Consider the following 24,586-nt stretch of genomic DNA (forward strand, 5'->3'; position numbering starts at 1 on the left):
AGCTCTAACATGGAGTTTGTGAAAAAATGCTCATCTTTACTACTTCATCTAACCTGATTTCCCTAAAAATCTATAATGTCTCTTGTCATGGTTCGAGCATTGAAGAACTACACTACAACAAAACAAAAGAAACCTTTAGTGGCAATAATTTTTCCATTTAGCGGCAATATTAAACATTTACCTATCTTATAATTACACCTAATTTTGACAATGTATCGTCAAAATCTATCATGAATGATAATTTTGAAAACTCATAGGAAGGTACGTAATTAAACCCTAAACTAGCGAGATTTGGTCTAATTTTAAATGGTTTTTAAAGATTATTGCTTATAGTCCGTGATTAGAAACTTTGTAATTAATGTAAAAAACTTGTTGACTACTTTGCTTAGAATGAAATGTGAACGTAAGAAAATCGAATTTTTAATTTTGGTTAAAATTCTAAATGAAAAGATACTCTCCTCAAGTTTGTGTATGTTTGTGTCTATACATTCAATTGAAGAAAAAAAAACATAGATCATCTTTAGTATCAAAAGAAGTAATAAAAACTCATATATATATATATGTATATATAGAACAAGTGTATTAATATTTTTAAGTACTTTATTAAATTAAGATCAATTACTTGTTACATTGATATGTTTATTCTTTTCCTTCTTTATGCATACACCATTGATATATTTTATTAAAATAAGTATTTTACTGTGACGATAAACGAGTACACACCCTGGCATCTTTATAAATTCTGCCTGGTCGACAAAAGTAACCCTTCTTTGGGGCACAATGAATATCTTGAGAACAAATGCATAGTCCTTCTAAAGCACACCCTTCTTTGACTATGGTCAACCCATCTTTTAAACCTAAAACTTGATTTGTCCACTCACTTGAAAATAATCCTAATTGGTCATAGCTTTGCTTAACTTCCAAGAATTTATCAACATTTTTGTACTTGTTGATTGCACCAATGAATGCTACATTCCTATTTTTACCCCAATGTGGCAATGCCCCATATTTGAAAAATGCTAGTTGTTCTATCTCTTCAAGAAAATCTTCAAAGAGTCTAGGGGACATTGGGTCCTTACTTCTATAATATGTGATATCAAAATCCAAAGCATCTTCTTGTTTACCTAAGTAAGCATTTGAAGTTGTAACATACCTAATGAGGATTCCATTGTATAAGTCAAGCACACATAGTGCTCTAGGCTCTAAAACAACTAGCCTTTGGACATCTTCAATAAAACCTTTGACTTTGGATAAGCTAATGCTAAATGCTGTTTGGTGAACAAATAGACCTTTAACTCTATGGTCCCAAGGGCATGCTGTGATTCTTGCATCTTCAACACTGTCTAGACATGTTCCTGATGCTTGGAGTCGATTCTGAAACCCAACCACTGGATAGCCAGTAAAGGCAATACCTGATAGAATGCAATCAAATTATTAACTATGTTGCTTGGACTCTTTTAAAACATCATCAGGGCATGCCGGATTTTATAAAAGTACTAGTGTATTTTTGGAGAATCTGACACAGTTGTGGAATTGACACAACTTAGACTATTAAAGTCTTTAATACAAGTTAGATGATCAATCAGACAAGTCTTTATCGATCAGAACAGTATATGAAGTTAACATCCTATATATATTATTTGTACGATGGCATGATGAAAGAATTAACTAACCATTGTTTGTCAACCCATAAGCACCAATCTTCAATGTGGAAGTGGTTAATTTTGCACTTAAGCATTTTCCATCAGCATCATTTGTTGATTCTTGATTCTCCTCTGGTAAAAAAAGAAAGTATTAGAATAAAGTAAAAAATGTTTACCATAAAGTTGAAAAAAAAGGTAAATTTGAAGCAATTTATGAGTAATTAATTACCCGTGGTTCTTAAAATGGCGAGGACGAGGGAAGGTATTGAGCGAAATCCAAGAAAGGCATTAAGGGCATTGCCAGGAGTGTTGGTAGGAACTCGATCATCAATCCTATAAATAACTTTACGTTGACTCGGATACCATGTAAAGTCTGCAAATTCATGTTGTCTCCCAAAGGTAACTGCGTCTTCCCCTAAGTTTGAGTCATCCCTTTCAGAAAGGGTAATTGAACGTTTGAAAACTCGTTCTAGTTTTAATGTCACCTAAATTTAATTCACACGCATACATAAGGACTGAAATATTTGTCATTCAAAAGTTATGTTTGATTTTTTTTACTGTTGTTGGAAGAAGAATTAAATATGCTTATCTAGTATTTTATGTTAATTCAGACTTATATCCATACATTATGGACTTGAAAGTCAAAATGAGGAAAAGAATCAAGAGTGGACGTTTGATTCTTTGATTTCATAAATAATGACATAGATGAACTTTTTTTAATCAAAAATGATATAAATGAGCCAAATTTTAATGGATGACATAAATGAGCCTTTTCTCCAGGTTCAATGACATATTTGAGTTTTTTTTTTAATCAGTCTACAAAAAATAATATATTTTTCTATATAAGAAATATTTAGTGACTTTACTATGTTGGGTTTCACTTGTTTCGCAAAAAGTCAGCAAAGATATATTATTCTGTTTAAAAATTTATTTATTTTAAAATTAATTTTGAAACATGTCAAAGGGTTTCTATATATATTTCTTATCTTAAAATTGTCTCAATCAAACTACACCATTTATGAATTATGTCACTGCAAACTACTACCATTTTTGTCAATATAGTACATGGATTTTAATGGGGTATAATGGGGTTTGAAAATTCACCCCTAAGTACTTTTCTTGGAGTTTGGTTTGAAAATCCTAGTTTGGTTCATAAAAACTCTAATATTACTTATTAATATCATAATTTGCTTTGTATTAATTATATAATATGATCTAATAAATCCATACGTACCTGTGAAACAACTCCAAGAACACCTAGTGACACTCTAACAGCATTCAGCTCAGGGCTCCCATTTTCCAATATACGAACTTTAGTATAATTATTTGGCGCATCAGATGGTGTAACAATTCGAAGTTGCACAATATAATCATGTACCGAACTTCCCAAACCCCAAAGAGAACTTCCATGAGCACCCGTCCCAATTAACCCACCAATCGTTATACCCCACCAGTAAGGCGTGTAAGGCAGGACCAATCCTGCCTTACCCGCCTCACTAATTAATTGTCTCAAAGTCACCCCACTTTCAACGGTGATACTCATGTTTTCTTGATCAATTCTTAAGATCTTATTTAGGAATTTTGTACTTATAAGTAATCCGTCTTGAACACTATCGTCTAGACATACTAATTTAGGTATGCTATGAGAAAATCGAGTGGCGATTTTCATTTTTCGATTTTCCCTTGTTGCATTTGCTACTATAGAAATGAGCTCATTTTCTGTGGTTGGAAAAACAGCTTGAGCTGCCTTGCAAATGGTTCGATCTGGGAAGGTACCGTAAGAGTTTGTAATGGTGCAGTTCAAATTGGTGTTGTATGAACATTTTATGGGATCTTCAGGTGGGCTAGATTTCACTAAGTAGATCACAAAGAAAAACAAACTTAGTTTTATGATTTTTGTGTCACTCATGACTAGTAAATCAGAGAGAAATACATGTATGATGTGTCTACGCAACTAACACTATTTATATAGGCAGACGTCTCAATGAGAAGGTGAGAGAGATTGGTTATAGGAGAGACAAGAAGAGGTAGAGGTAAACTGGAGAAGTATTGGAAGCTGATTAGATATAGTATGACACAACTTTTCAGATTATTGAGGACATGACCTTAGATATAGGAGGGTGTGCGGTAGAAGGTTAGTAGGTAGTGGAGAATTGTTTTGCTTTTTGAAGGTTTATGCTTGTTTGTGTTGGTCGTTGTATATACTAGCCATATTATTGTATACATAGTTCCTGTTTTTGATATATCATTGTATGTGGTTTATTGTGTTGCTATTATCGATTATTTTGTCTTTACACTGTTGTCTTTGTTGGTTGCTATATATTTTTTTTACACTATTTTCTTCTTTTTTGTACTTGAATTTAATGCACTTAAATCGAGAATCTATCGAAAATAATATTTCTAGCTCCACGAGATAATAATAAAATATGCATACAATCTCCACTTGTGAAATTATATCGTATAGGTTAGTTGTAGTATATTTAGAGAGCATCTTGGAGGCAAAGAAAGGGGGACCACAAAAATATTTTGCTATTTAAGACATGGATTATGGCATGCCAACCCTTCCTATAATCTAGTAGGAGAATAGCCTTGCACGTTAGACAATAAAAAAAAATTAAGCCAAAACAAATTTGCATTGCAATATTAACATGGCATTATATTATTTGGTTTCTGACTAAGTTTTTTGAAAACATCCCTAATTTGATGCAAATTATTAATTTCATCTCTAAATTATTGATAACCTTAAAAATATTTTTATATTTGATTATTAAATTTTAATACGCTCTCGATCTGCTACATGATATAACAAGTGGTCTCAAACTCTTGTAGGAGCATGAGACTCTTAATAAAATACAAAGTGAAGTGTTGAAAACACCCCAAAATACATATTTATAGCATTTAATTTGAATTAATAGTTTGCTATTATATACAATTTTTCCATATTTTTATCGTTAGCAGCCTTCTCCTCTATCTTCTTTTCAATCCCATTTTTTTCCCTTTATCTACTGTAGCTATTTATTTATTTATATTCTTTATCTACCTCCTTTCCTATTTAACTCTCTCTAAACTAAATATATATGTTCCAAAAATAGAATGTATCTTTTTTTATTTTCTTATTTTATGTAGTGTGAATATGAATATTTTAAATAGATTGAAGTTCGATTTTTAGACAAGCTTCTATATAAAATTCATTTACAATTTACATAAATTATCTTTTGGAAATTTGTTATAATAAATACCTCTATTTTTGAAATTCGTTAAAAATAAATCTCATATATATATAAATGATTTTCACTTGTTATTGAAGACTTAAAGGTCCAATAGTGATGCGGGGATTTTTCTTCACCAAAATGTCAGAATTAATACTATGTATATATTTATTTTGTTTAATTTATGTGATACTTTTTTTTAGCCAATTCTAAAAATAAATAAATCATATTTTCTTATTTTGGTATATATTAATTATGCTATCAACTTTTTATTGATATTAAATCTTACTTATTTCATAAATTATTTTTTTTATAAAAATATATTCTTCTATTTAAAAATTTATTTATTTATTTTAAAAATAATTTAATAACATATCCGTATTTTTAAAATTTCATACTCAAGTAAATTGAAACAAAGGAGGATGAGTAAACAATACCATTTATGTCAACGCTTTTAATACTTAGACTAGACTCTAAAGTTTGGTTTGAAGATTTTCTCCCCTAATTAAGTACTTTTCCTGTTTTCATTGTGGTACATATTGCATTGATATTACTCTTCGTGAAAAATCACTTTTAATAGTAATAGTCAAACATTTTTATTGTTCGGGTGTTGACCGACACCCCTTCGTCGAAAAATTACATAGCTAGAATGAAAATATTGTTTTATGTATATATATTACATTTGACACTCCTTGACTTCTATACAATCTTATTTCTTTATATTTTGACACCCACTATATACACATCATGAAACAGGATGTTCTAAACAATTCGACAAGAAAGTTGATTAATCAAACTTAAAAAGCATTATAAAACTTCAAATTGGTCAATCACAGCCTTTATATATTTTTATATAAATGCATTCTCTTTAAAAATGTTTGGAAGTGGTGTTCCATGACATGTTGTGTGGCAAGCATGATGGACGTAAGGATAAAATATACTATTACCGTTTAAAAAAGAATGACTTTATTTTTTTTTTAGTCTGATTCAAATGAATGACCCCTTTCCTTCTGACATACACTTTAATTTCAAATTTTGATGTGATATATTTAATTTTTTTCCTCAAACGACGTGATATATTTAAGACTACAAAATTAAAAAATATTTTAATATATTTAACATAACTTTAATTTAGGACCACAAAATTTAAAAATCTAATATGTTTTATTTTCTTAAACTCCATATTCATTCTTTTTGAAATTAAACTTTGGTGGGCAAATGATTAGATCAAATAAACCTCTAATTGTCAACGTCTTCGAACATTTTAACTAGGCATATGCTTTAGTAGTAAAAACAAAAATCTTTTGTCTTTTTAGATTATACAAAACGTCCTTGTATAAGAAGATATATCCTGTTAGTAGGCAAAATTTCTACTCCCCTTTTTTGGTCATGAAGAATAAAAAATAAGTGTATATTTTCCTTAAACAAATAAAATATATATATCAATATTGGGAGAAACATATTCACTAGTTATATCAACATGCAATTGCTTAAATCTCGAGAATGTTTCATACATTTGGCAGTTTAAATAATTTTTACACCATAGATTAATTTTTATACAATAACAACAAGCTGGCAAGTTAATTATATAAAAAAATATATAGAGAAAGACAAAACATTCAACAGCTGGTTTTAGTACACTGATAATATAGAATTTCAATGATTGCAATTACATTATACGAACCATAAAAATAATTAAATTTTGCATCCAAATAGCAATAGCAAAGTTTATTTTCAAATTGTTTATTCTATATTTCTATATATGATGAAATTAAACACCTCAAATGAAATTATTTTTTTCAAAATCATGAAGCAAAGTCAATTGCTTCTACTTCATTTCTTTCTAATATTCTTGACATTAGCCACTGCTCAAACCACCACTAGCACAACGTCTCCTCCCACCAACACCAACACCACCACGACCACCACCATTACAAAAGGCGCGAATATCACAAAACCAGGATGTCCAAAGAAGTGTGGGAACCTCACAGTTCCGTATCCTTTTGGGATTGGGTTAGGTTCAGGTTGTGCCATTGACCCGAGTTTTGAGATTGGTTGTAACAAATCGACAGGGACTGCAACACTCTATGCATCGAACATCAAAGTATACGACATTTCTGACGCGGAAATGCGGTTATTTAATTTCATAGCGGAGACATGTTACACATCAGCAGGACTTAAGCTCGTGGAATATCCGCTATGGGTCACTTTAGGAAGATCAAATCCTTATAGTTTCTCTACCCTTAACAGGTTCAAGTTGAATCCTCGTATATATTCCTCAACTTTGCAATTTAGAATTGATATATCGTTACAAAAATGACTCAGATGTATACATATAACTAGATGTTTGTTGCTTTTGATTTATTTCATGTGATTAATGTTAGGACCTTTTTATGTAGTATGTAAATTATTATTTCAAAAATCACAAAAGAAGTCCTTATGTTTGAATTCAGTATTCTGTTCGAACTGATTAACTTTAAATTCACAGATTTACGGTTGTTGGATGTGATGATACTGCTATAATAAGTGGTACTAAATTCGTGAATGGTTGCCCCACAACCTGTACACGGTCGTCTGAGGTAGTCGATGGTACATGTATGGCTTCCGGTTGCTGCCAAATACAAATACCAAAAGGGTTGAAATATTTCAACACATCAATGCAAAGCTTGAAAAATCACAGTAGAATTTGGTCGTTTAATCCATGTGGCTACGCATTTCTTGGTGAGGCTAGTCGTTTCCAATTCCGAGGCATGGAGGATCTAAATGATTTGAATTTTGTTGAGAGGATTGTCAATAATGTCCCCATTGTATTGGATTGGGCTATTGGAAATCTTACTTGTGTTGAAGCACAAAAACGCGATGATTATGGTTGTCAAGGTAATAGCCAATGTGTTGATTCTGACACTGGCTTAGGTGGATATCGGTGCAGATGTAACCTGGGATATGAAGGAAATCCTTACCTCGGCTGTCAAGGTACAATAACACTAGCCCTGTGTATAACTTGAATTCATAAAATGATAAAATGTACTATGGTTTATATATTTTCTCTTGCTTTAATTTGTATGCTAGATATTGATGAATGTGTGAATCCAAATACTAATTCGTGTGAACAAAATTGTATAAACATACCGGGGAGTTACAATTGTTCTTGTCCAGAAGGATATACTGGTGATGGAAAAAAGAATGGTCGTGGTTGTAATGCTAAAAACTCAAACTCGGAGTTTCCATGGATCAAGTTTTCCGTTGGTAAGTTCCTCATCATATAAACTCTAAGAATTCTTCGAGTTTACATTGATATTTGTCATGAAGTTTTTAATATTTTCAGGACGATTTAACATCTGTTCTACTCAGTACAGGTATGGGAGTTGGGTTTATGTCCCTAGTGCTTGGAACAACTTGGCTCTATTTTAGCTTCAAGAAACGAAAACTCATGAAACTCAGGGAGAAGTTCTTCCAACAAAATGGCGGATTCCTCTTAAAACAACGAATCTCCTCTAACGAGGGTGGTGTGGAAGCAACCAAAATTTTTACAGCTGAAGAGTTGAAGAAGGCTACAAACAACTATGCCAACGATAGGATTCTTGGTCGTGGTGGAAATGGAATTGTCTACAAAGGTATACTACCCGATAATCATATAGTTGCAATTAAGAAATCTAAGTTTGTGGATGAGAATCAAATTGAACAGTTCATCAATGAGGTACTTATTCTTACTCAAGTTAACCATAGAAATGTAGTGAAACTCTTTGGGTGTTGTTTGGAAGCTGAAGTCCCTTTACTAGTTTATGAATACGTTTCTAATGGAACTCTTTACGAGCATATCCACAATCAAAATGGAGCGCCTTGGTTATCTTTGCAAAATCGGTTGAGAATTGCTGCAGAGACAGCAAGTTCACTTGCTTACCTTCATTCATCCGCGTCCATGCCAATAATTCATAGAGATGTCAAGTCTGCCAATTTATTGTTGGATGATGTTTACACCGCGAAAGTTGCAGATTTTGGAGCTTCAAGATTAGTCCCTCTCGATCAAACACATGTTGCTACGATGGTTCAAGGAACGTTAGGGTACTTGGATCCCGAATATTTCCACTCAGGTCAATTGACAGAGAAAAGTGACGTTTATAGTTTTGGAGTAGTTCTTGCTGAACTTTTGACAGCGTTGAAACCTATTTTGAAGGACGAAAATGAAAAGGACAAATGTTTAGTGGACTATTTCATCTTGTCCATGAACACGAATAACTTATTTCAGATTCTTGATCGTAGAGTGGTACGAGAAGGAAGTCTTGAGCAACTTCAGAAGATTGCTGAGCTTGTTAAGAGTTGCCTTAGTTTGCACGGAGAAGATAGGCCTACTATGAAAGAAGTGGCGATGGAACTTGAAAGTTTGAGAAAGTTCACAAAAAATAATCCTTGGGCTAATGGACATGAACACGAAGAGAATGAAGATGAAGTAAGAGATCTTTATACAATTGATCCAATCGACTCTAATACAGACAACGACTTTTCTGGACAATATAGTTCGTATAGTCCTTCATTAATATATCATACAAATATCCCGCGGTGATCAGAAGGTGAATATAATGATTGATGAAGATTATATTTAATTTGTTATCCCATGCACTCTTTCTTAATTCGTCATTGAAAGATTTTATATGATTTGTATTTTCTGAGTTTCAAATATAAACAAATTCCTCTAAATGGTTTGCTTACAATTGATCAACCGAAGAGTTGAACCAAATATTTTTCTTTTTGTAATTAGCTAATCTCATATGATAAATTAACTAATGAATGAAAGTTATATTATTGTGAACTGAATGTTTTTGTCAATTCTTGTTGAAATTTTGAATGTCGACTCTGAAAATCATCAATATAATGAACTACATTTCCTTCTTTCTTTCTTTGTGTCCACGTAGTACCAGTCAACTTATAGCCAAATGTATGACTTTAGTTATTCAAACACTGTATTCGCCAGGACAAAGTGGCATACATATTCTTTTCAAACCAGGTTTTATTGGTTTTGACATTTTATCTCACTAATTAATAATTATATATTGTCTCATTGATTAATAATTTATATCGGATTTTAAGTCAGATACATTTAAATACATGTATTTTTACTACTAGATACAGGGAGAAAGGCGAGTGAGAAAGGAGAGTGACGAGCGAGATAGGAGAGAGGCGAACGAGAGTGACGAATGAGAGAGTCAGATACATGCAAATTCATTTGGATACAATATATCTAGAACAAATTACACCTAATTTTCACATCATGTATTCGAGATACATGTATTATCTGAACACGGTAGATATATGTATCCGAAATTTAAAATCTGGTAAGATTCATAATATTGTAAATTATTGTGAGTGAATCTAAATAATTAGCTCATAAACTAGTGAAATTTTTGTAAATTACCCTATTCTAATTGCTTTTTTTAGTTATACGATTAAAAAAAGTAAAAATGAAAGTTATATGCTCTTTTTTACAGAAAACAAAAAGGAATACAAGAGAGTGATAAATAAAACACAGCATATGATCATATCTTCATGCTAATTATGTTAATAAATATGTACATTAATAAAAAGTGCTAAATTTTTTATCGGAATTAGTTAATTGAAATGGCACATTGGTAAAGAAGAGGAATTGAGTTAGATGTTATTTTTCAAACAATTTGACAAGAAAATTGTATTAATCATCAAGATTAAAAGAAGGAAAAATCTTAAGAGAAGTTACTAATATAAAACTGCAAAATTAGGCACTGCCAACCAATATGTATTGTCATAAGAATGCTTCATAATGGTGCATGCATTGACTTATTGTGACAGAAAGGATAAAAAAGTAGAACGTTGACTATAAAATAGTTTATACTGACAAGATAACGTAATTCAAAGAATTCATCTTAAAGATTTATTTTTTCAATAACAGTGAACTCCGAATCAACTTATTCATAGCTCGACGATATATACATGATGTTCACTCCGGGTGGATCTAAGGGTTGTGAGGGTGATCACTCGAATCCTTAAATATAGATATATACATGTTTTTTTTCTTCAAATATATAGATTTTGAATCTCTTGAATACAAGATTAGAAGTTGACTTAATTGTTAGGAGTTCAAAATTTATTTTGAGTGAAAATTTTGAATCCGCTTATCTCATAATTTTTAAGCAGGACATCTATTTTTAATGTAGTATTTAGTAAACAACTGAAGTAATATTCGTATCAATTTCCGTCAATTACTAACATTGCATGCATTTAAATGATTCCTTGTCGACTTTGATTTAGTCAAAGTCTTCGTTGTTTGGTGGGCACATTATTAAGAAGACAAAACTACGATTGTCAACGCCTTCGAAATTTTTATCTATTATTGCCTTGTTGTCATTCCCACTAGGCCACTAGAGATCTTTTATTCTAAGGTCATTTTCACATTGCTATATTATTTAGACAAATATTATGAAAAGTGGAGATCGAGGATAGGAGTGGTGGGAATAGAAGCTACGAGAATGAGGTGAAAATAAAGTATGTTTAAGAATGAAGAGAACATGATCAATGTGAAATAGAGTTTGTGAAACTTATTTTCCTTATCTGTTAGAGATGTTTCATTTTTAAGTAACTTATTTCCAAAAGAAAATATTTTTAAATATCATAATCAAGAAATTTAAAACATTTGTGTGTTAGATAATCTAAATATATGGATAAGTGTGGGTAAGGACAAATAAAAATAACACATTCTACCATATGAAGTAGAGACGTATTGAAAATACCTAAAATTTAATGTAAATTATTAGTTTCATTCTCAAATTATTGAGAGTCTTAAAAATACCTATATACTTGACTAATTAAACTTAAATACACTTCAGGATCTTGAAACATGAGTAAAATACACCCCTAAATTCTCACCAAGTTTAGGGGTGTTTTCAACACTTCTCTCGGAGGTGTATTTAAGTTTAGTTAGTCAAATAGATATGTGTTTTTAAGACTGTCAATAGTTCGGTACGAAACTAATAATTTGCGTCAAATTTAAAAGTGTTTATAATAAGTCTCTCTAAATGAAACTACAAATAGGAAATAATCCAAAGATCACTAATTTTAACGTTACTAATACACGCTATTCAGTACTATTCTACCAAACGGTTGCCCTAAGTCCTATATATGGAACCTTTTACTCAATACGTCCTTTTAATTTCCATAATAATATTTCAAAACCATGCAGCATAATCAAGTTGCTCTGTTTTCTTTCCAACTCCCCTGTTTTATGCTAATCTTAACACTAGCCACCGCCCAAATTATCCCTTCTAACACCACATCTCCTCCCACAAACACCACATCTCCGCCAACCAATGCCAACACAATCACCAAAGCTGCTAACATCACAAAACCAGGATGTCCAAAACAGTGTGGAAACGTTACAGTTCCATATCCGTTTGGAATTGGGTCAGGTTGTGCCTTAGACCCCATGTTTGAGATCGAATGCAACGTTACGACACCATTCATAGGGAATATTCAAATTTACGATATCTCAGACACGGAAATGCGTATAACAAATTTCATAAATACAAAGTGTTACTCACAAACAGGAGTTTTAATTCAAGATATTCCTTCTTGGATAACTTTAGGAAGATCAAGTCCTTACAGTTTTTCTTCGCTCAATAGGTATTATCGATTCAACTGAACTTTTTATTTTCTGCTTCAATCATATATATATGTGCGCGAAATGATTCTTAAATATGCTCATGTACAGTTATACTAAATGGATTAAATAAATAAATAAATATGTCATGCCTAATCAATCAAAATTTGCTTAGATAATAATGGGTGAATTAAGATGAGTCATAAATTAACCCGTCCAACATGTAAGGGTGTCAAAAATGGGGATACTAGTTTTAAAAAAAAAGATATCCTTTTACTTTCGTTTATCAGTTAGTCTTGTCCTTCGTTATAATTTATACCCCTACTGTTATTAAACTTAACAAAATTACTCCTGATCGGATGAAAAAATCCTAATCGACCAAAAAAATACTCGATTTCACTTAAACTACCCGTTACCTCTTTTAACCCAACCCATACCCACTAAGCTAACAATCAAATTGAAAATGACGACCAAACTACCCCCTTTATGAAAGAAAGGCTAAAAGAAAACCAATTTATATTCTTTTAAGTTTACATAATTCTTAAATTTCAAATCTAATGTTGTATATTTAAATTTGGATTGCAGTTTGACATGTTGAGTTACATTATTTCAACTCATTTTGATGAGTCATTTCAAGTTCAATTTGTTTGGTCAAGTCAACAAATTTACTGAATCTAAATTGTAAATTCGCCTCTGCAGATTCATCGTGGTTGGTTGTGATGATGGTGGTGTAATTACTGGAAATGACTTCGTTAATAATTGCCCCTCTATCTGCATAAGCACCAATAATATAGTTAAAGGAAAATGTATGGGTTTTGGTTGCTGCCAAATAACAATACCAAAAGGGTTGAAATATTTCAATACAACTATGGTAACCACAAAAAATCATAGCTTAATTTGGTCGTTTAATCCATGTGGATATTCGTTTCTTGGTGAAGCTAGTCGATTTGAGTTCCAGGGTATAGAGGATCTCAGTGATGTTAATTTTGCAAAGAAGATTAGGAATAGTGTCCCTATTGTGCTAGATTGGGCCATTGGAAATCTTTCTTGTGTTGAAGCACAAAAAAGTAACGATTATGCTTGCCTCAATAATAGCCAGTGTATTGATTCTGATACTGGCGTTGGTGGCTATCGGTGTGGCTGTAAATCGGGATATATAGGCAATCCATACATTGGCTCTGGCTGCCAAGGTAATTTGGTCTCTCTGCTTTCTCACATGTTTGGACTTTCTCTTGTTTATAAGAAGTTTGTCTCTTTTTTTTCCCTCTGTTTCAATTTGTTTATTATACGTTCTCTTTTAGTCTGTTTAAAAGTAATGTCAGTTTCATTTTATAACAACTCTTTAATTCCAACTTTGATAGTAAGTATCTAAAAGAAACAAATAAAAAGGACAACACGTCTGGGATTAATTTTCTCTGTTTTGCATGCCAGATATCGATGAATGTGCGGATCCAAATACCAATTCATGTGAAAAGATTTGCACAAACATACCTGGGAGTTTCAATTGTTCTTGTCCAGAAGGATACACCGGTGATGGCAAAAAGAATGGTCGTGGTTGTATTGCACCAAACTCAAACTCAGAGTTCCCATGGATCAAGTTTTCTGTTGGTAAGTTTCTAAGATATTTCAACTTGTCTCTACTTTCCCTTCTCTTATATTTCTAATTCTAATAAATTCGTTCGATAAACACAGGTATGGGAGTTGGTTTTATGTCCCTAGTAATTGGGACAACTTGGCTCTATTTCTGCATCAAGAAAAGAAAACTCATTAAACTTCGCGAGAATTTCTTCCAACAAAATGGTGGTTTGCTTATGAAACAACGAATGTCTTCTCACGAGGGTGGTGTGGAAGCAACCAAAATTTTCACAGCTGCGGAGCTGAAGAAGGCTACAAACAACTATGCTAGTGACAGAATTCTTGGTCGTGGTGGAAATGGAATTGTCTATAAAGGTATTCTACCTGATAACCGCATAGTTGCTATTAAGAAATCTAAGTTTATGGACGAGGAACAGGTTGAACAGTTCATTAATGAGGTACTTATTCTTACTCAAGTTAACCATAGAAATGTGGTGAGACTCTTTGGATGTTGTTTGGAAGCTGAAGTTCCTTTACTGGTTTACGAATACATTTCTCACGGAACTCTTTACGAGCATATCCACAATCGAAATGGAGCACCTTGGTTATCTTGGGAAAATCGGCTAAGAGTTGCTAGTGAGACAGCAAGTGCACTTTCTTACCTTCATTCATCCGCGCAAATGCCTATAATTCATAGAGATGTCAAGTCTGCCAATTTGTTATTGGATGATGTTTACACCGCGAAAGTGGCAGATTTTGGTGCTTCAAGGGTAATCCCTATTGATCAAACACATCTTGCCACTATGGTTCAAGGGACATTAGGATACCTAGATCCTGAATATTTTCGCACAAGTCAATTGACTGAGAAAAGCGATGTTTATAGTTTTGGAGTAGTTCTTGCCGAACTTTTGACAGGGATGAAACCTATTTCCAAGGACAGAAATGAGGAGGAGAAGAATTTGGCAGAGTATTTTGTTTTGTCTATGAGAAGGAATCAATTATTTCAAATTCTTGATCGCAGAGTGGTAAGAGAAGGAAGCCTTGAGCAACTCCAAAAGGTGGCTGAGCTAGTGAAGAGTTGTCTTAGTTTACACGGAGAAGATAGGCCTATGATGAAAGAAGTAGCAAGTGAACTTGAAAATTTGAGAAAGTTCACAAAAAATAACCCCTGGGCTAATGGAAACGGACATGAAGAGAACGGAGATGAATTATCAGATCTTTATACAATTCCAATAGACTCTAATACAGGCATCGACAATTTCTCTGGACAATATAGTTCGAATTCCAATACAAATAGCAGCAACTTTTCTGGACAATATAGTTCAGGTAGTACTTCTAACACAAATAGCCCATTGATCCACAACAGAAGGGCAATTTGATGATTGATAAAGATTATGCGCTTTGGTTTTTTTGATGTAATTTTCTTGTTTGTGATTCACTGATTTGTACTTTCATGATTTTTGTTCTCATCGGAAACTATCCTACTTTAGCTAGCTTTTAAATGTATTTTTTTCTCGTTTTATGTGAGAAATTTGTTGTTTATACTATTGTTGTACAGTTTATGTTAATTCTTTTTAGGGATAACACTCAAATATGCCATCGAAAGACTCATCTATGTCATTCGTTAAAACTTTGAATGGTACAAGCATTCATAAAGGGCTTACATTCATTTCGGTGGCAGAAATGATTCATTCCATTCTGGGCTTCGAATTTCCCTAGATCAATTTCAGTTCCCATTTTGTTTATCGAGTTCTTTTTCAAAATTATTTTATCAACCTTCTGAACTAAATTGAACATAAACAAATTTAACAAATATATACAGATTATACAACAATAGTACTATACACAACAAGTTTTCTCATATTAAAATGAGAAACTAAAAATTCAAAAGCAAATAGATTCGGGAAGAAACAGTTTTCTTTCTATCCTAAATCCAAAGAGAAAAATACAAATCAAAACCAAAAATTTACATTAGAAAATTCAACATTGAAGAACTGTTTTTACCTTCTTTAGATCACGGCGGAATATTTGTACTAGTATATATCAATGAAGAAAACATGCTGCTATTTGTGTTGGCGTTGGAACTGTATTGTCCAGAGAATTTGTTGATACCTGTATTCGAGTCAATTGGAATTGTATAAAGATCTGTTGATTCATCTTCGTTCTCTTCATGTCCGTGTCCATCAGCCCAAGGGTTATTTTTTGTGAACTTTTGCAAACTCTCAAGTTCCATTGCTACTTCCTTCATCGTAGGCCTATGTTCACCGTGCAATCTAAGACAATTTTTCACTAGCTCAGCCACCTTTTGGAGTTGTTCAAGGCTTCCTTCTCTTACCACTCTACGATCAAGAATTTGAAACAATTGATTCTTTCTCATAGACAAAATGAAGCACTCTGCCAAATTCTTGTCCTCGTTATTTTTATCCCTCGAAATAGGTTTTATCCCTGTTAAAAGTTCTGCAAGGACTACTCCAAAACTATAAACATCACTTTTTTCAGTCAATTTACTTAAACGAAAATATTCAGGATCTAGGTATCCTAATGTCCCTTGAACCAATGTAGCAATATGTGTTTGATCAAGAGGAATTAGTCTTGAAGCTCCAAAATCTGCCACTTTCGCGGTGTAAACATCATCCAACAATAAATTGGCAGACTTGACATCTCTATGAATTATAGGCATTGACGCGGATGAATGAAGGTAAGCAAGTGCACTTGCTGTCTCACTAGCAACTCTTAGCCGATTCTTCCATGATAACCAAGGTGCTCCATTTTGGTTGTGGATATGCTCGTAAAGAGTACCATTAGAAATGTATTCGTAAACTAGTAAAGGAACTTCGGCTTCCAAACAACATCCAAAGAGTCTCACCACGTTTCTATGGTTGACTTGAGTAAGAATAAGAACCTCATTGATGAACTGTTCAATTTGATCCTCGTCCACAAACTTAGACTTTTTAATAGCAACTATGAGATTATCAGGTAGTATACCTTTATAGACAATTCCATTTCCACCACGACCAAGAATTCTATCACTAGCATAGTTGTTTGTAGCCTTCTTCAACTCTTCTGCTGTAAAAACTTTGGTTGCTTCCACACCACCCTCGTTAGAAGATATTCGTTGTTTCAACAGCAAACCACCATTTTGTTGGAAGAATTTCTCGCGAAGTTTAATGAGTTTTCTTTTCTTGATGCTGAAGTAGAGCCAAGTTGTCCCAACTACTAGGGACATAAAACCAACTCCCATACCTGTGTTTATCCAACAAATTTATTTTCTTAAATTTCGTGTCCAGTCAAATTAAGACAGATAAATTGAAATACAATTCAGTACGTTTATCTATATGCAAGTAGAGACAAGTCGAATTTCTGAGAAACTTACCAACGGAAAACTTAATCCATGGGAACTCTGAGTTCGAGTTTGGTGCAATACAACCACGACCATTCTTTCTTCCATCACCAGTGTACCCTTTTGGACATGAACAATTGTAACTCCCCGGTATGTTTATACAATTTTGTTCACATGAATTAGTATTTGGATTCGCACATTCATCAATATCTGGGTACAATTAACCAAACGATGCGTCACCCAAAATTAAAGAAAGATTAATCGATCAATAAGGTGAAATAAAAATCATGACATTAGATAGTAATTTCTTTTCATCGGTCAAAATCATAGTGTACATAAATATATATTACGTTGGCTGGTGGATCAAATAAATTAATTTGTGACACTTTGATTTTTTTATCTTTATTTTGTACGTATTTACGTGTGAAGTTGTACGGTCCTACATTATTTTGTTAACTAATGGCAAGTAGGAGTATTTAATTAGCGTCACTCTTTTTCCAAGTATTTAAACCATATTCATTATCACATATCTTAAATATTTTAAAAGCTAACTAATATTTGTACAACTTTGAATATTTAATCATTTCTATATAAAAAAAAAAGATAAGTTAATAGCGACCTTATTGCTAGACTGATTCACCTCAAAAAAGTCTTAACTCAAATTGTTAGTATTTTTTTCCCCAATAAAATAGTTTTATTCTCTTTGTCCCAATTTATAATAATCTTTTTTATTTTTTTTTCTCTCCCTCCCCAGGAGCTCTCACCTTTGCTCTCTTGATGACTCGGGTGCTTATCATTCGAATAACTCTCTCTTGTCTTATAACTAAGATTATGCATGCGAAGTTTGACAAACATTTTAAAATTAACTTGTTTATCGTATTGACTTGAGAAGAATTACATTTTACGGTACTTATCATATCTAAATTTTACACATAAAAGTAAGTTGAAACATGTGAGGGAAGTAGAGAAATGAAGTTACCTTGACAACCTGGGCCGATATATGGATTGCCTTCATATCCCGGTTTACAGGCACACCTATAACCACCAAGGCCAGTGTTGGAATCAACACATTGGCTATTATTCAAACAAGCATAATTGTTACTACTTTTTTGTGCTTCAACACAAGTAAGAGTTCCAATAGCCCAATCTAACACAATAGGGACATTATCTAAAATCCTCTTTTTAAAAGTAAGATCGCCTAGATCTTGTAAACCCATGAATTCGAATCGACTAGCTTCACCAAGAAATGAATAGCCACATGGATTGAAAGACCAAACTCCAGTGTGATTTTGTGGCGAACTTTGCATCATTGTGTTGAAATTTTTCAAGCCTTTTGGTATTGTTATTTGGCAGCAACCAATACCCATACACCTTCCTTCAGTTACCTGACTCGAACTAATACAGATCGCGGGGCAGCCATTAGCAAAGTCACCTTCAAATATTATAGCAGCTTCATCACAACCAACAACGGTGAACCTGTATATATAGGTGAATTCAAAATTCAAGTTTATAAGGTTTCAAGAGAAAATTTATAATTAGGTACGTACCTGTTGTGGGTAGAGAAACTGTAAGGACTCGAGGTTCCTAAATTCATCCAAGAAGGATCATTTCGAAGCAACATGCCCGTCGATGAATAACACCTCCGATTTATGTTAGTCGATACGCGCATTTCAGCGTCAGAGATGTCATACACTTGAATATTCCCTATGAATGGTGTTGGAGAATCTGTTGTATTAGTATCACAATTGATTTCAAAATTCGGATCCAAGGCACAACCAGATCCTAAGCCAATCCCAAAAGGGTACGGAACTGTTAGGTTCCCACACTTTTTCGGACATCCTGCTTTTGTAATGATCGCAGCTTTAGTGATCGTCGTCGTCGTGGTGTTGGTTGGCGGAGATGTGGTGTTTGTCGGCGGAGGAGAAGTGGTGTTAGAGGGGATAATTTTTTGGGCAGTGGCTAATGTCAAAATTAGCATAAATGAAATAAAAAAAGGAAGATGCCTAAGCTGCATGCTTTTTTTCTTTTTTTTTTGAAAGATAACAATGGAAATTAAAAACACATATTGAGCAAAGGGTTTCATATATAGAACTAAAGATGAAAATGACGTTACATATATAGTGTGAATAATTTATCAAAAACATTATTGAATTTATTTTACTAGTCTTATAATGCAATTACATGGTTTTGACATATGAACTACGTCAAAATAATTACATAAGTTTGTTCTTGATTTTGGGGAAGAATTTACCAAAAAATGATTTATGTTAAGACAACATTTTTTATAATTCTAAAGGGATGCAAATTTTTTAGAAATAATCTTAGTAGTTGTGTCTCATTTCTTTTATTTATTAATATTACAAATGTATATAATATAAATATGTATACACAAATTTTTTAGATATGAATTCGAGTTGACTTACATAAATGACCCCGTCCAATTTTCTTGATAGTGAGATTCTAATACAAAATTTCTAGTGGTCACTAATCAACCAATTATAATTTCAAAGAATCATTTTTTTTTTCTATTGCGGTTTGAGAATGGCAATGAGGCATGACTAGATGACGTGAGGATGTCGACTACATTGATAACCATAGTTTTGTATATATAGATTTCCACTGTAATTAATTTGTATACTGAGAAAGAATACAACATTTAAATTGCAATTCTGATAAATAAGTTTTTCTATGACCTGCAATATTCGAGTGCTTATTTGTTTAAGTTATGAATAGTTAGTGTGCCTACTTATGCACTGACAAAGTTAAAGGCCATAATTTTCAGTTGAAGCCAAGTTACGAGTCATATTTATGTATTATGCCTTCTAACTTTAACCCAAATTTATTTTTTCATAAATATTTAAAAAGTCCCGCCAAACACTAACTTTTTGTTAAAGCTTAAAGAGTCATTATGTGATTCAAATAGTAGCAGTACTTTTGGTGGCACCTAGCAAAATATTGCTAGTGCTCTGGATAGCTACTTTGCTAGGATTGATGCATAATATATGTACAATCATCATCAAACAAGTCACTATATGATAATTCATATTGATAATATTCACAGAATCTTGTATGTTATTCTTATGTCTTTCATGTATAAACATTATAAACTCAAAGACTTGATTTAATAGATAATTTTTTTTTTAAAAAACAGTGTACCAATAGTTCAACTTATACGTGCAAGGCACGTGAGGAGAAACAATTTAAATAAAAACACAACGAGATTGTAATGTTCAAATATATGTCGTCTCTTTTTTCAACACTAGGACATGAGCATCAATAAACTTTATAAGATATCATTTTACGTCACCAAAACTAACTTTCTTAAAATCATAATCTATAGAAATTATGATCTTCATCTCATCTTCATTGCAAATCCCAGTGCTTCCTAGGTCCCGTCATTGTCATTGAGATCAATCCTACAGTATAGAAAAATAAATACAAATGTTAGACATTGCACACAATGTTTATAGGCAAAATTGGTAGTATAAATTTCTTAAGAGTTTTTTCTTACTTGAAAGGTGAATTTAAAATCAAAAAAAGGTTCATACGGATTGATATAGAATTTCCTTCAAGAATTTTTTTCTAAAATCGTCTTAAAAGTAATTTGATTAAACATATAAACATTTATAATACGACATGACCTGGTTTCCACATCTTGAATGGCATGATGTTCAGTAATGCTCGTAGCTTCTTCCAAAGTCGAGTCAGACTTGTGCCCTTTAAAGCTTTGTGTGCCACTTGTAGAGGTCTCTTTATTTTTCTGCACAAAATGAAATAATTGTGCAATCGACAAATTAATCATTTATCATAGAAAATAGATTTTTCTACGTGAAATATTTAATTTAGTTCTGTTATGTGTAAAAAAATACATAAACTTATACATGATTTGGTATATGCTAAGTGTGTATGCATTTTTCTGATTGTTGCATTGTATTGTAGGTTAACAAAAAATGTGTTATAGAGAGTAAGTACGTACTTTTCTGAAGGGAAATTTATATATAAAAAAATAATTTAATCGTACTTTTCTACGTGAAAATACAAATCATTCAATAATAGTTGGCAACGAATTAATAAATTTATAACCAAAAGACCATTGGCAAGTCCAAGAGCAAGTTTGTGTAAAAAGTACACAACTTATATATGATTTGGTATATGTTATGTGTATATTTTTCTGATTGTTGAATGGTATTGTAGGCAACTTACTACTATTTTGTAGAGATGATGTTAAATAATTTATTAAATGTCTTTATGAACGCTTTCAGATGTTCTTATCTCAAGCTTTAAAGTAGCATATATTTAATTTAGAGGGGTGAAGATGAATGTCCAAGACCACGTAATTCAAGAGCTAAACTTTGTGAAGGGAGAACTTCCTTAACTTTCAAGTATCTTAGGAGTACCTTTAAGTACTAAAAGAATGCTCATAGTCAAATGTAAACCTCTCATTTATAAGATGTGTTGAGAAGAATTATAAGTTGGACCACTAGATTTCTATCGTATACTAGCAGAACTCAGTTAGGCAAAAGTATCTTATTTGCCATACAAATATTCTAGTCACACGGATGGCCCGAGATCGATCCCCCCTCAATGTCTTCTGAGTCAAGCCTGTCACATAGGACTTGCCTAGTGAGGTTTACATCCCTTGTGTTGTTTGCAAGATATTACACATTGGGGGTTTACCCAGTGCGCACAAAGTGCACCCGAAGGACAGAGGCTGTGGCAGAGGTCGTAGCGGCTGCGGGTTATCCTGGTGTTTGAAAAAAATATTCTAGTCACAAGTCTTCTCACGGCCTAAGAAGATCATACAAGCCATTGAATCTATTTGCAAAAGGTTTTTATGAACTGAATATGTTGATGCCTCTAAGAAAGTATTGATTTCTTGGGAAAAGTTATGTTGCCCCAAATCCATTGGAGGTGTGAACTTCCTAGAGGTATACAGCAAAGCTGTTCTTGAAAACCAACTATGAAACTTATGCAAGAAAAAGGACAAATTGTGGATGGTATGGATACATAATTATTACGGAGGATCATATCAACCTACACTAGCCAGTCCATGGGAGATTACATGACCTTAATGTATATATATCCTTAAATATGATAGATAATGTATTGGTTAAATGTTTATGGTGCTTGAGCAAGACTTGGGGCCAACTCTCCAAATCTGCTAGTTTTTTGTTTGTAAAGTTCTTTGAATACTAAATTTTATATATAAAAAAGTACTTATATGAACGAGATATTGATATTAAATTAAATAATTTAATCATAACAATGAAAAGTGAGAATACATATCATTCGTTCATGGTTTGACAACTAATTTATTAATAAATATAGAATCAAAAGATCTCAATTGGTAAGTCAAATGTATCATGTTCTTTAATTGATCATTTTGGCAATAAACTTCGAATAAAATAGGAGGAAATCATTAAACTATATAAATATATATACTATAAAAAAAGAAAATCAAATTAAAATTAAAGAAAAAAATTTACCTTGTAATACAATGATCTTTTACGCAGTTCTTTGAAATAAGCGTTTGCTTTCTGCACTAAATCAAGCTCTTTCATAGTTTCTTCAATTTCTAACCTCAATTTTTCTTCAACGGCAATGCATCCGTGCACAGGATTTTCATACCTAATCTTAGCCTCTAAAATTAGGGTTTCCACCATTTTTGCCTTTTTCTCATTGTCAGCAACAGAATTAAGCATATTTATGATAGTGCTTACTTTGAAAAGTCGAATAACTTTATTGAAATCTTCCACTTTATTGGAAGGAAAAAATGGAGCTAACGGACAATTCTCCTCACATAGTTTTCTTTGGTACCTACATGCTGCACATTTACCCCTTGCACCTGCACCTGCAGCATCAATATTCATCTTTCTCACAATAGTTAAAAAGTAGCTACTCCTAAATAATTATTTAACAGATCTAGAAGTTTATTCCTTATATTTGCCTCTCTTAACATGAAATTGTGGAAGAATAGAGTTGACTAATCATATTACATAAGAGATAATCTGATTTAACATTTAATTATATATTTATTTTATTTAATAGACTTGAATGTTTTTCCTTTAAAAGTTAGTGATATGTTTTAGCTTTTTGGTACGAAATCCTTCTTGCTAGTAAATATGTTCACATTTGATTGACTAGCTTAGCGTATGTGTGTCTTGCATGAATTTTATATCTACCAATAACAACAATTGACTTCAAGATAAATGAAATATTTATTTAAATAAAAAAATATCATTACATTCCTACAATAGTTGAATTCTAAGTAATTAAATATCTTCCAAACCTGCCAAAACAAATATTTTAGCTGAGTTACTTATATAGATTTTATAATTATAGATATTTTATTGTAACAGATTTTTTTTTATTTATGTAGTATTTGATCCAAATATCCCAGTTAAATTTTGCAAATAATCTGAATACGTGTGTTAAACTTGTGCTCCTGCCAATGAGTATAATTCAAAAAAATAATAATTAAATAATATACTTTAGTTGTAAAACAAAAAATATAAATAATATTTGATTTCCTGAAAATAATAAAGATTTATGATATTCAATGAGCTCAAAAAAGAAAAAAGAAAATATATTACAAAAGTTTTCAATATTCAAATGTCATCGAAAGATATCATACATCACAAAAATATTCAACATTCAATGCCATATTTTTAATGAGTAGACTTACTGTTTTGTAGCAAGATAGAAAATTCACTAAATACATAAAAATGATACGCACAAAAAATATTATATAAAAAAAATATTCTAAATATTATAAGTTCCTAAGTAATTTAAACAGGGAACCAAAACTCCAATTAATATTTGTATATGTTGGTTTTGAAGACTGAAATAGTAAAAAGTAATTGAAATTAGTTTTATCTAATTTGAAATATGGTTTTAAAGGCTAAATATAGAAAACAATATTTAACTAGGCAAACTTTTATCCTAAATATTAAGACTTCATACATAGCTCAAATAAAGAATATAAATAATAATAATAATATATACAGTGTGATTTTATAAGTGAGATTAACGGAGGTAGGAAATATGCATATATTATCTCTATTTTTGTAGGGTAGAAAAGTTGTTCTCGATAGACCATTAATTTAAAATAAATGTAATCAAAGCATAATAGAAAGAAAACAAGTCGGCAACAAAATAGCTAGATAAACAAACAAATGAAACATGTAATAGTGAA

General features: G+C 32.0%; 5 protein-coding genes across 5 annotated transcripts; 2 read left to right on the forward strand and 3 right to left on the reverse strand.

Annotated features, from left to right (window-relative positions):
• Positions 1-696: 696 nt before the first annotated feature.
• On the reverse strand, positions 697-3,552 carry LOC102587810 (probable L-gulonolactone oxidase 6). Its single transcript, XM_006366298.1, has 4 exons — positions 2,878-3,552; positions 1,873-2,128; positions 1,674-1,775; positions 697-1,412 (listed from the first exon to the last, which is right to left on the reverse strand). Exons 1-4 carry the CDS (start codon positions 3,550-3,552, stop codon positions 697-699), a joined length of 1,749 nt encoding a protein of 582 aa, XP_006366360.1.
• Positions 3,553-6,659: 3,107 nt separating this feature from the next.
• On the forward strand, positions 6,660-9,595 carry LOC102581403 (wall-associated receptor kinase 2-like). Its single transcript, XM_006366278.2, has 4 exons — positions 6,660-7,102; positions 7,341-7,825; positions 7,922-8,098; positions 8,209-9,595. Exons 1-4 carry the CDS (start codon positions 6,660-6,662, stop codon positions 9,411-9,413), a joined length of 2,310 nt encoding a protein of 769 aa, XP_006366340.2. The 3' UTR covers positions 9,414-9,595.
• A 2,449-nt stretch (positions 9,596-12,044) lies between these two features.
• Positions 12,045-15,593, forward strand: LOC102588133 (wall-associated receptor kinase 2-like). The gene is made up of 4 exons (XM_006366299.2): positions 12,045-12,499; positions 13,176-13,666; positions 13,908-14,084; positions 14,169-15,593. Exons 1-4 carry the CDS (start codon positions 12,054-12,056, stop codon positions 15,428-15,430), a joined length of 2,376 nt encoding a protein of 791 aa, XP_006366361.2. The 5' UTR covers positions 12,045-12,053; the 3' UTR covers positions 15,431-15,593.
• Positions 15,594-16,030: 437 nt separating this feature from the next.
• On the reverse strand, positions 16,031-19,369 carry LOC102588454 (wall-associated receptor kinase 2-like). Its single transcript, XM_006366300.2, has 4 exons — positions 18,939-19,369; positions 18,371-18,867; positions 17,425-17,601; positions 16,031-17,294 (listed from the first exon to the last, which is right to left on the reverse strand). Exons 1-4 carry the CDS (start codon positions 19,367-19,369, stop codon positions 16,066-16,068), a joined length of 2,334 nt encoding a protein of 777 aa, XP_006366362.1. The 3' UTR covers positions 16,031-16,065.
• Positions 19,370-20,776: 1,407 nt separating this feature from the next.
• On the reverse strand, positions 20,777-23,261 carry LOC102588782 (LOB domain-containing protein 24-like). Its single transcript, XM_006366301.1, has 3 exons — positions 22,878-23,261; positions 21,033-21,151; positions 20,777-20,807 (listed from the first exon to the last, which is right to left on the reverse strand). Exons 1-3 carry the CDS (start codon positions 23,259-23,261, stop codon positions 20,777-20,779), a joined length of 534 nt encoding a protein of 177 aa, XP_006366363.1.
• Between the last annotated feature and the right edge of the window lie 1,325 nt (positions 23,262-24,586).

The sequence above is a fragment of the Solanum tuberosum genome, unplaced genomic scaffold (genome assembly GCF_000226075.1).
Source record: "Solanum tuberosum cultivar DM 1-3 516 R44 unplaced genomic scaffold, SolTub_3.0 scf00627, whole genome shotgun sequence".
Taxonomy (NCBI): Eukaryota; Viridiplantae; Streptophyta; class Magnoliopsida; order Solanales; family Solanaceae; genus Solanum; species Solanum tuberosum.

What these genes read in the sequence shown, in the direction of transcription:
- LOC102588133 (XM_006366299.2), top strand. Translation starts at nt 12,054, where the DNA reads ATGCAGCATAATCAAGTTGCTCTGTTTTCTTTCCAACTCCCCTGTTTT. An exon ending in AGTTTTTCTTCGCTCAATAG is followed by an intron (nt 12,500 to 13,175) that starts GTATTATCGATT and finishes TCGCCTCTGCAG; the next exon opens with ATTCATCGTGGTTGGTTGTG. An exon ending in ATGGATCAAGTTTTCTGTTG is followed by an intron (nt 14,085 to 14,168) that starts GTAAGTTTCTAA and finishes CGATAAACACAG; the next exon opens with GTATGGGAGTTGGTTTTATG.
- LOC102587810 (XM_006366298.1), bottom strand. Translation starts at nt 3,552, where the DNA reads ATGAGTGACACAAAAATCATAAAACTAAGTTTGTTTTTCTTTGTGATC. An exon ending in TTCTTGGAGTTGTTTCACAG is followed by an intron (nt 2,129 to 2,877) that starts GTACGTATGGAT and finishes AATTAAATTTAG; the next exon opens with GTGACATTAAAACTAGAACG. An exon ending in TTATGGGTTGACAAACAATG is followed by an intron (nt 1,413 to 1,673) that starts GTTAGTTAATTC and finishes GCATTCTATCAG; the next exon opens with GTATTGCCTTTACTGGCTAT.
- LOC102588454 (XM_006366300.2), bottom strand. Translation starts at nt 19,369, where the DNA reads ATGCTAATTTTGACATTAGCCACTGCCCAAAAAATTATCCCCTCTAAC. An exon ending in TATCGGCCCAGGTTGTCAAG is followed by an intron (nt 17,602 to 18,370) that starts GTAACTTCATTT and finishes AATTGTACCCAG; the next exon opens with ATATTGATGAATGTGCGAAT. An exon ending in ATGGATTAAGTTTTCCGTTG is followed by an intron (nt 17,295 to 17,424) that starts GTAAGTTTCTCA and finishes GGATAAACACAG; the next exon opens with GTATGGGAGTTGGTTTTATG.
- LOC102588782 (XM_006366301.1), bottom strand. Translation starts at nt 23,261, where the DNA reads ATGAATATTGATGCTGCAGGTGCAGGTGCAAGGGGTAAATGTGCAGCA. An exon ending in AAAGATCATTGTATTACAAG is followed by an intron (nt 21,152 to 22,877) that starts GTAAATTTTTTT and finishes CATTTTGTGCAG; the next exon opens with AAAAATAAAGAGACCTCTAC. An exon ending in ATTCAAGATGTGGAAACCAG is followed by an intron (nt 20,808 to 21,032) that starts GTCATGTCGTAT and finishes TCTATACTGTAG; the next exon opens with GATTGATCTCAATGACAATG.
- LOC102581403 (XM_006366278.2), top strand. Translation starts at nt 6,660, where the DNA reads ATGAAGCAAAGTCAATTGCTTCTACTTCATTTCTTTCTAATATTCTTG. An exon ending in AGTTTCTCTACCCTTAACAG is followed by an intron (nt 7,103 to 7,340) that starts GTTCAAGTTGAA and finishes TTAAATTCACAG; the next exon opens with ATTTACGGTTGTTGGATGTG. An exon ending in TCCTTACCTCGGCTGTCAAG is followed by an intron (nt 7,826 to 7,921) that starts GTACAATAACAC and finishes TTTGTATGCTAG; the next exon opens with ATATTGATGAATGTGTGAAT.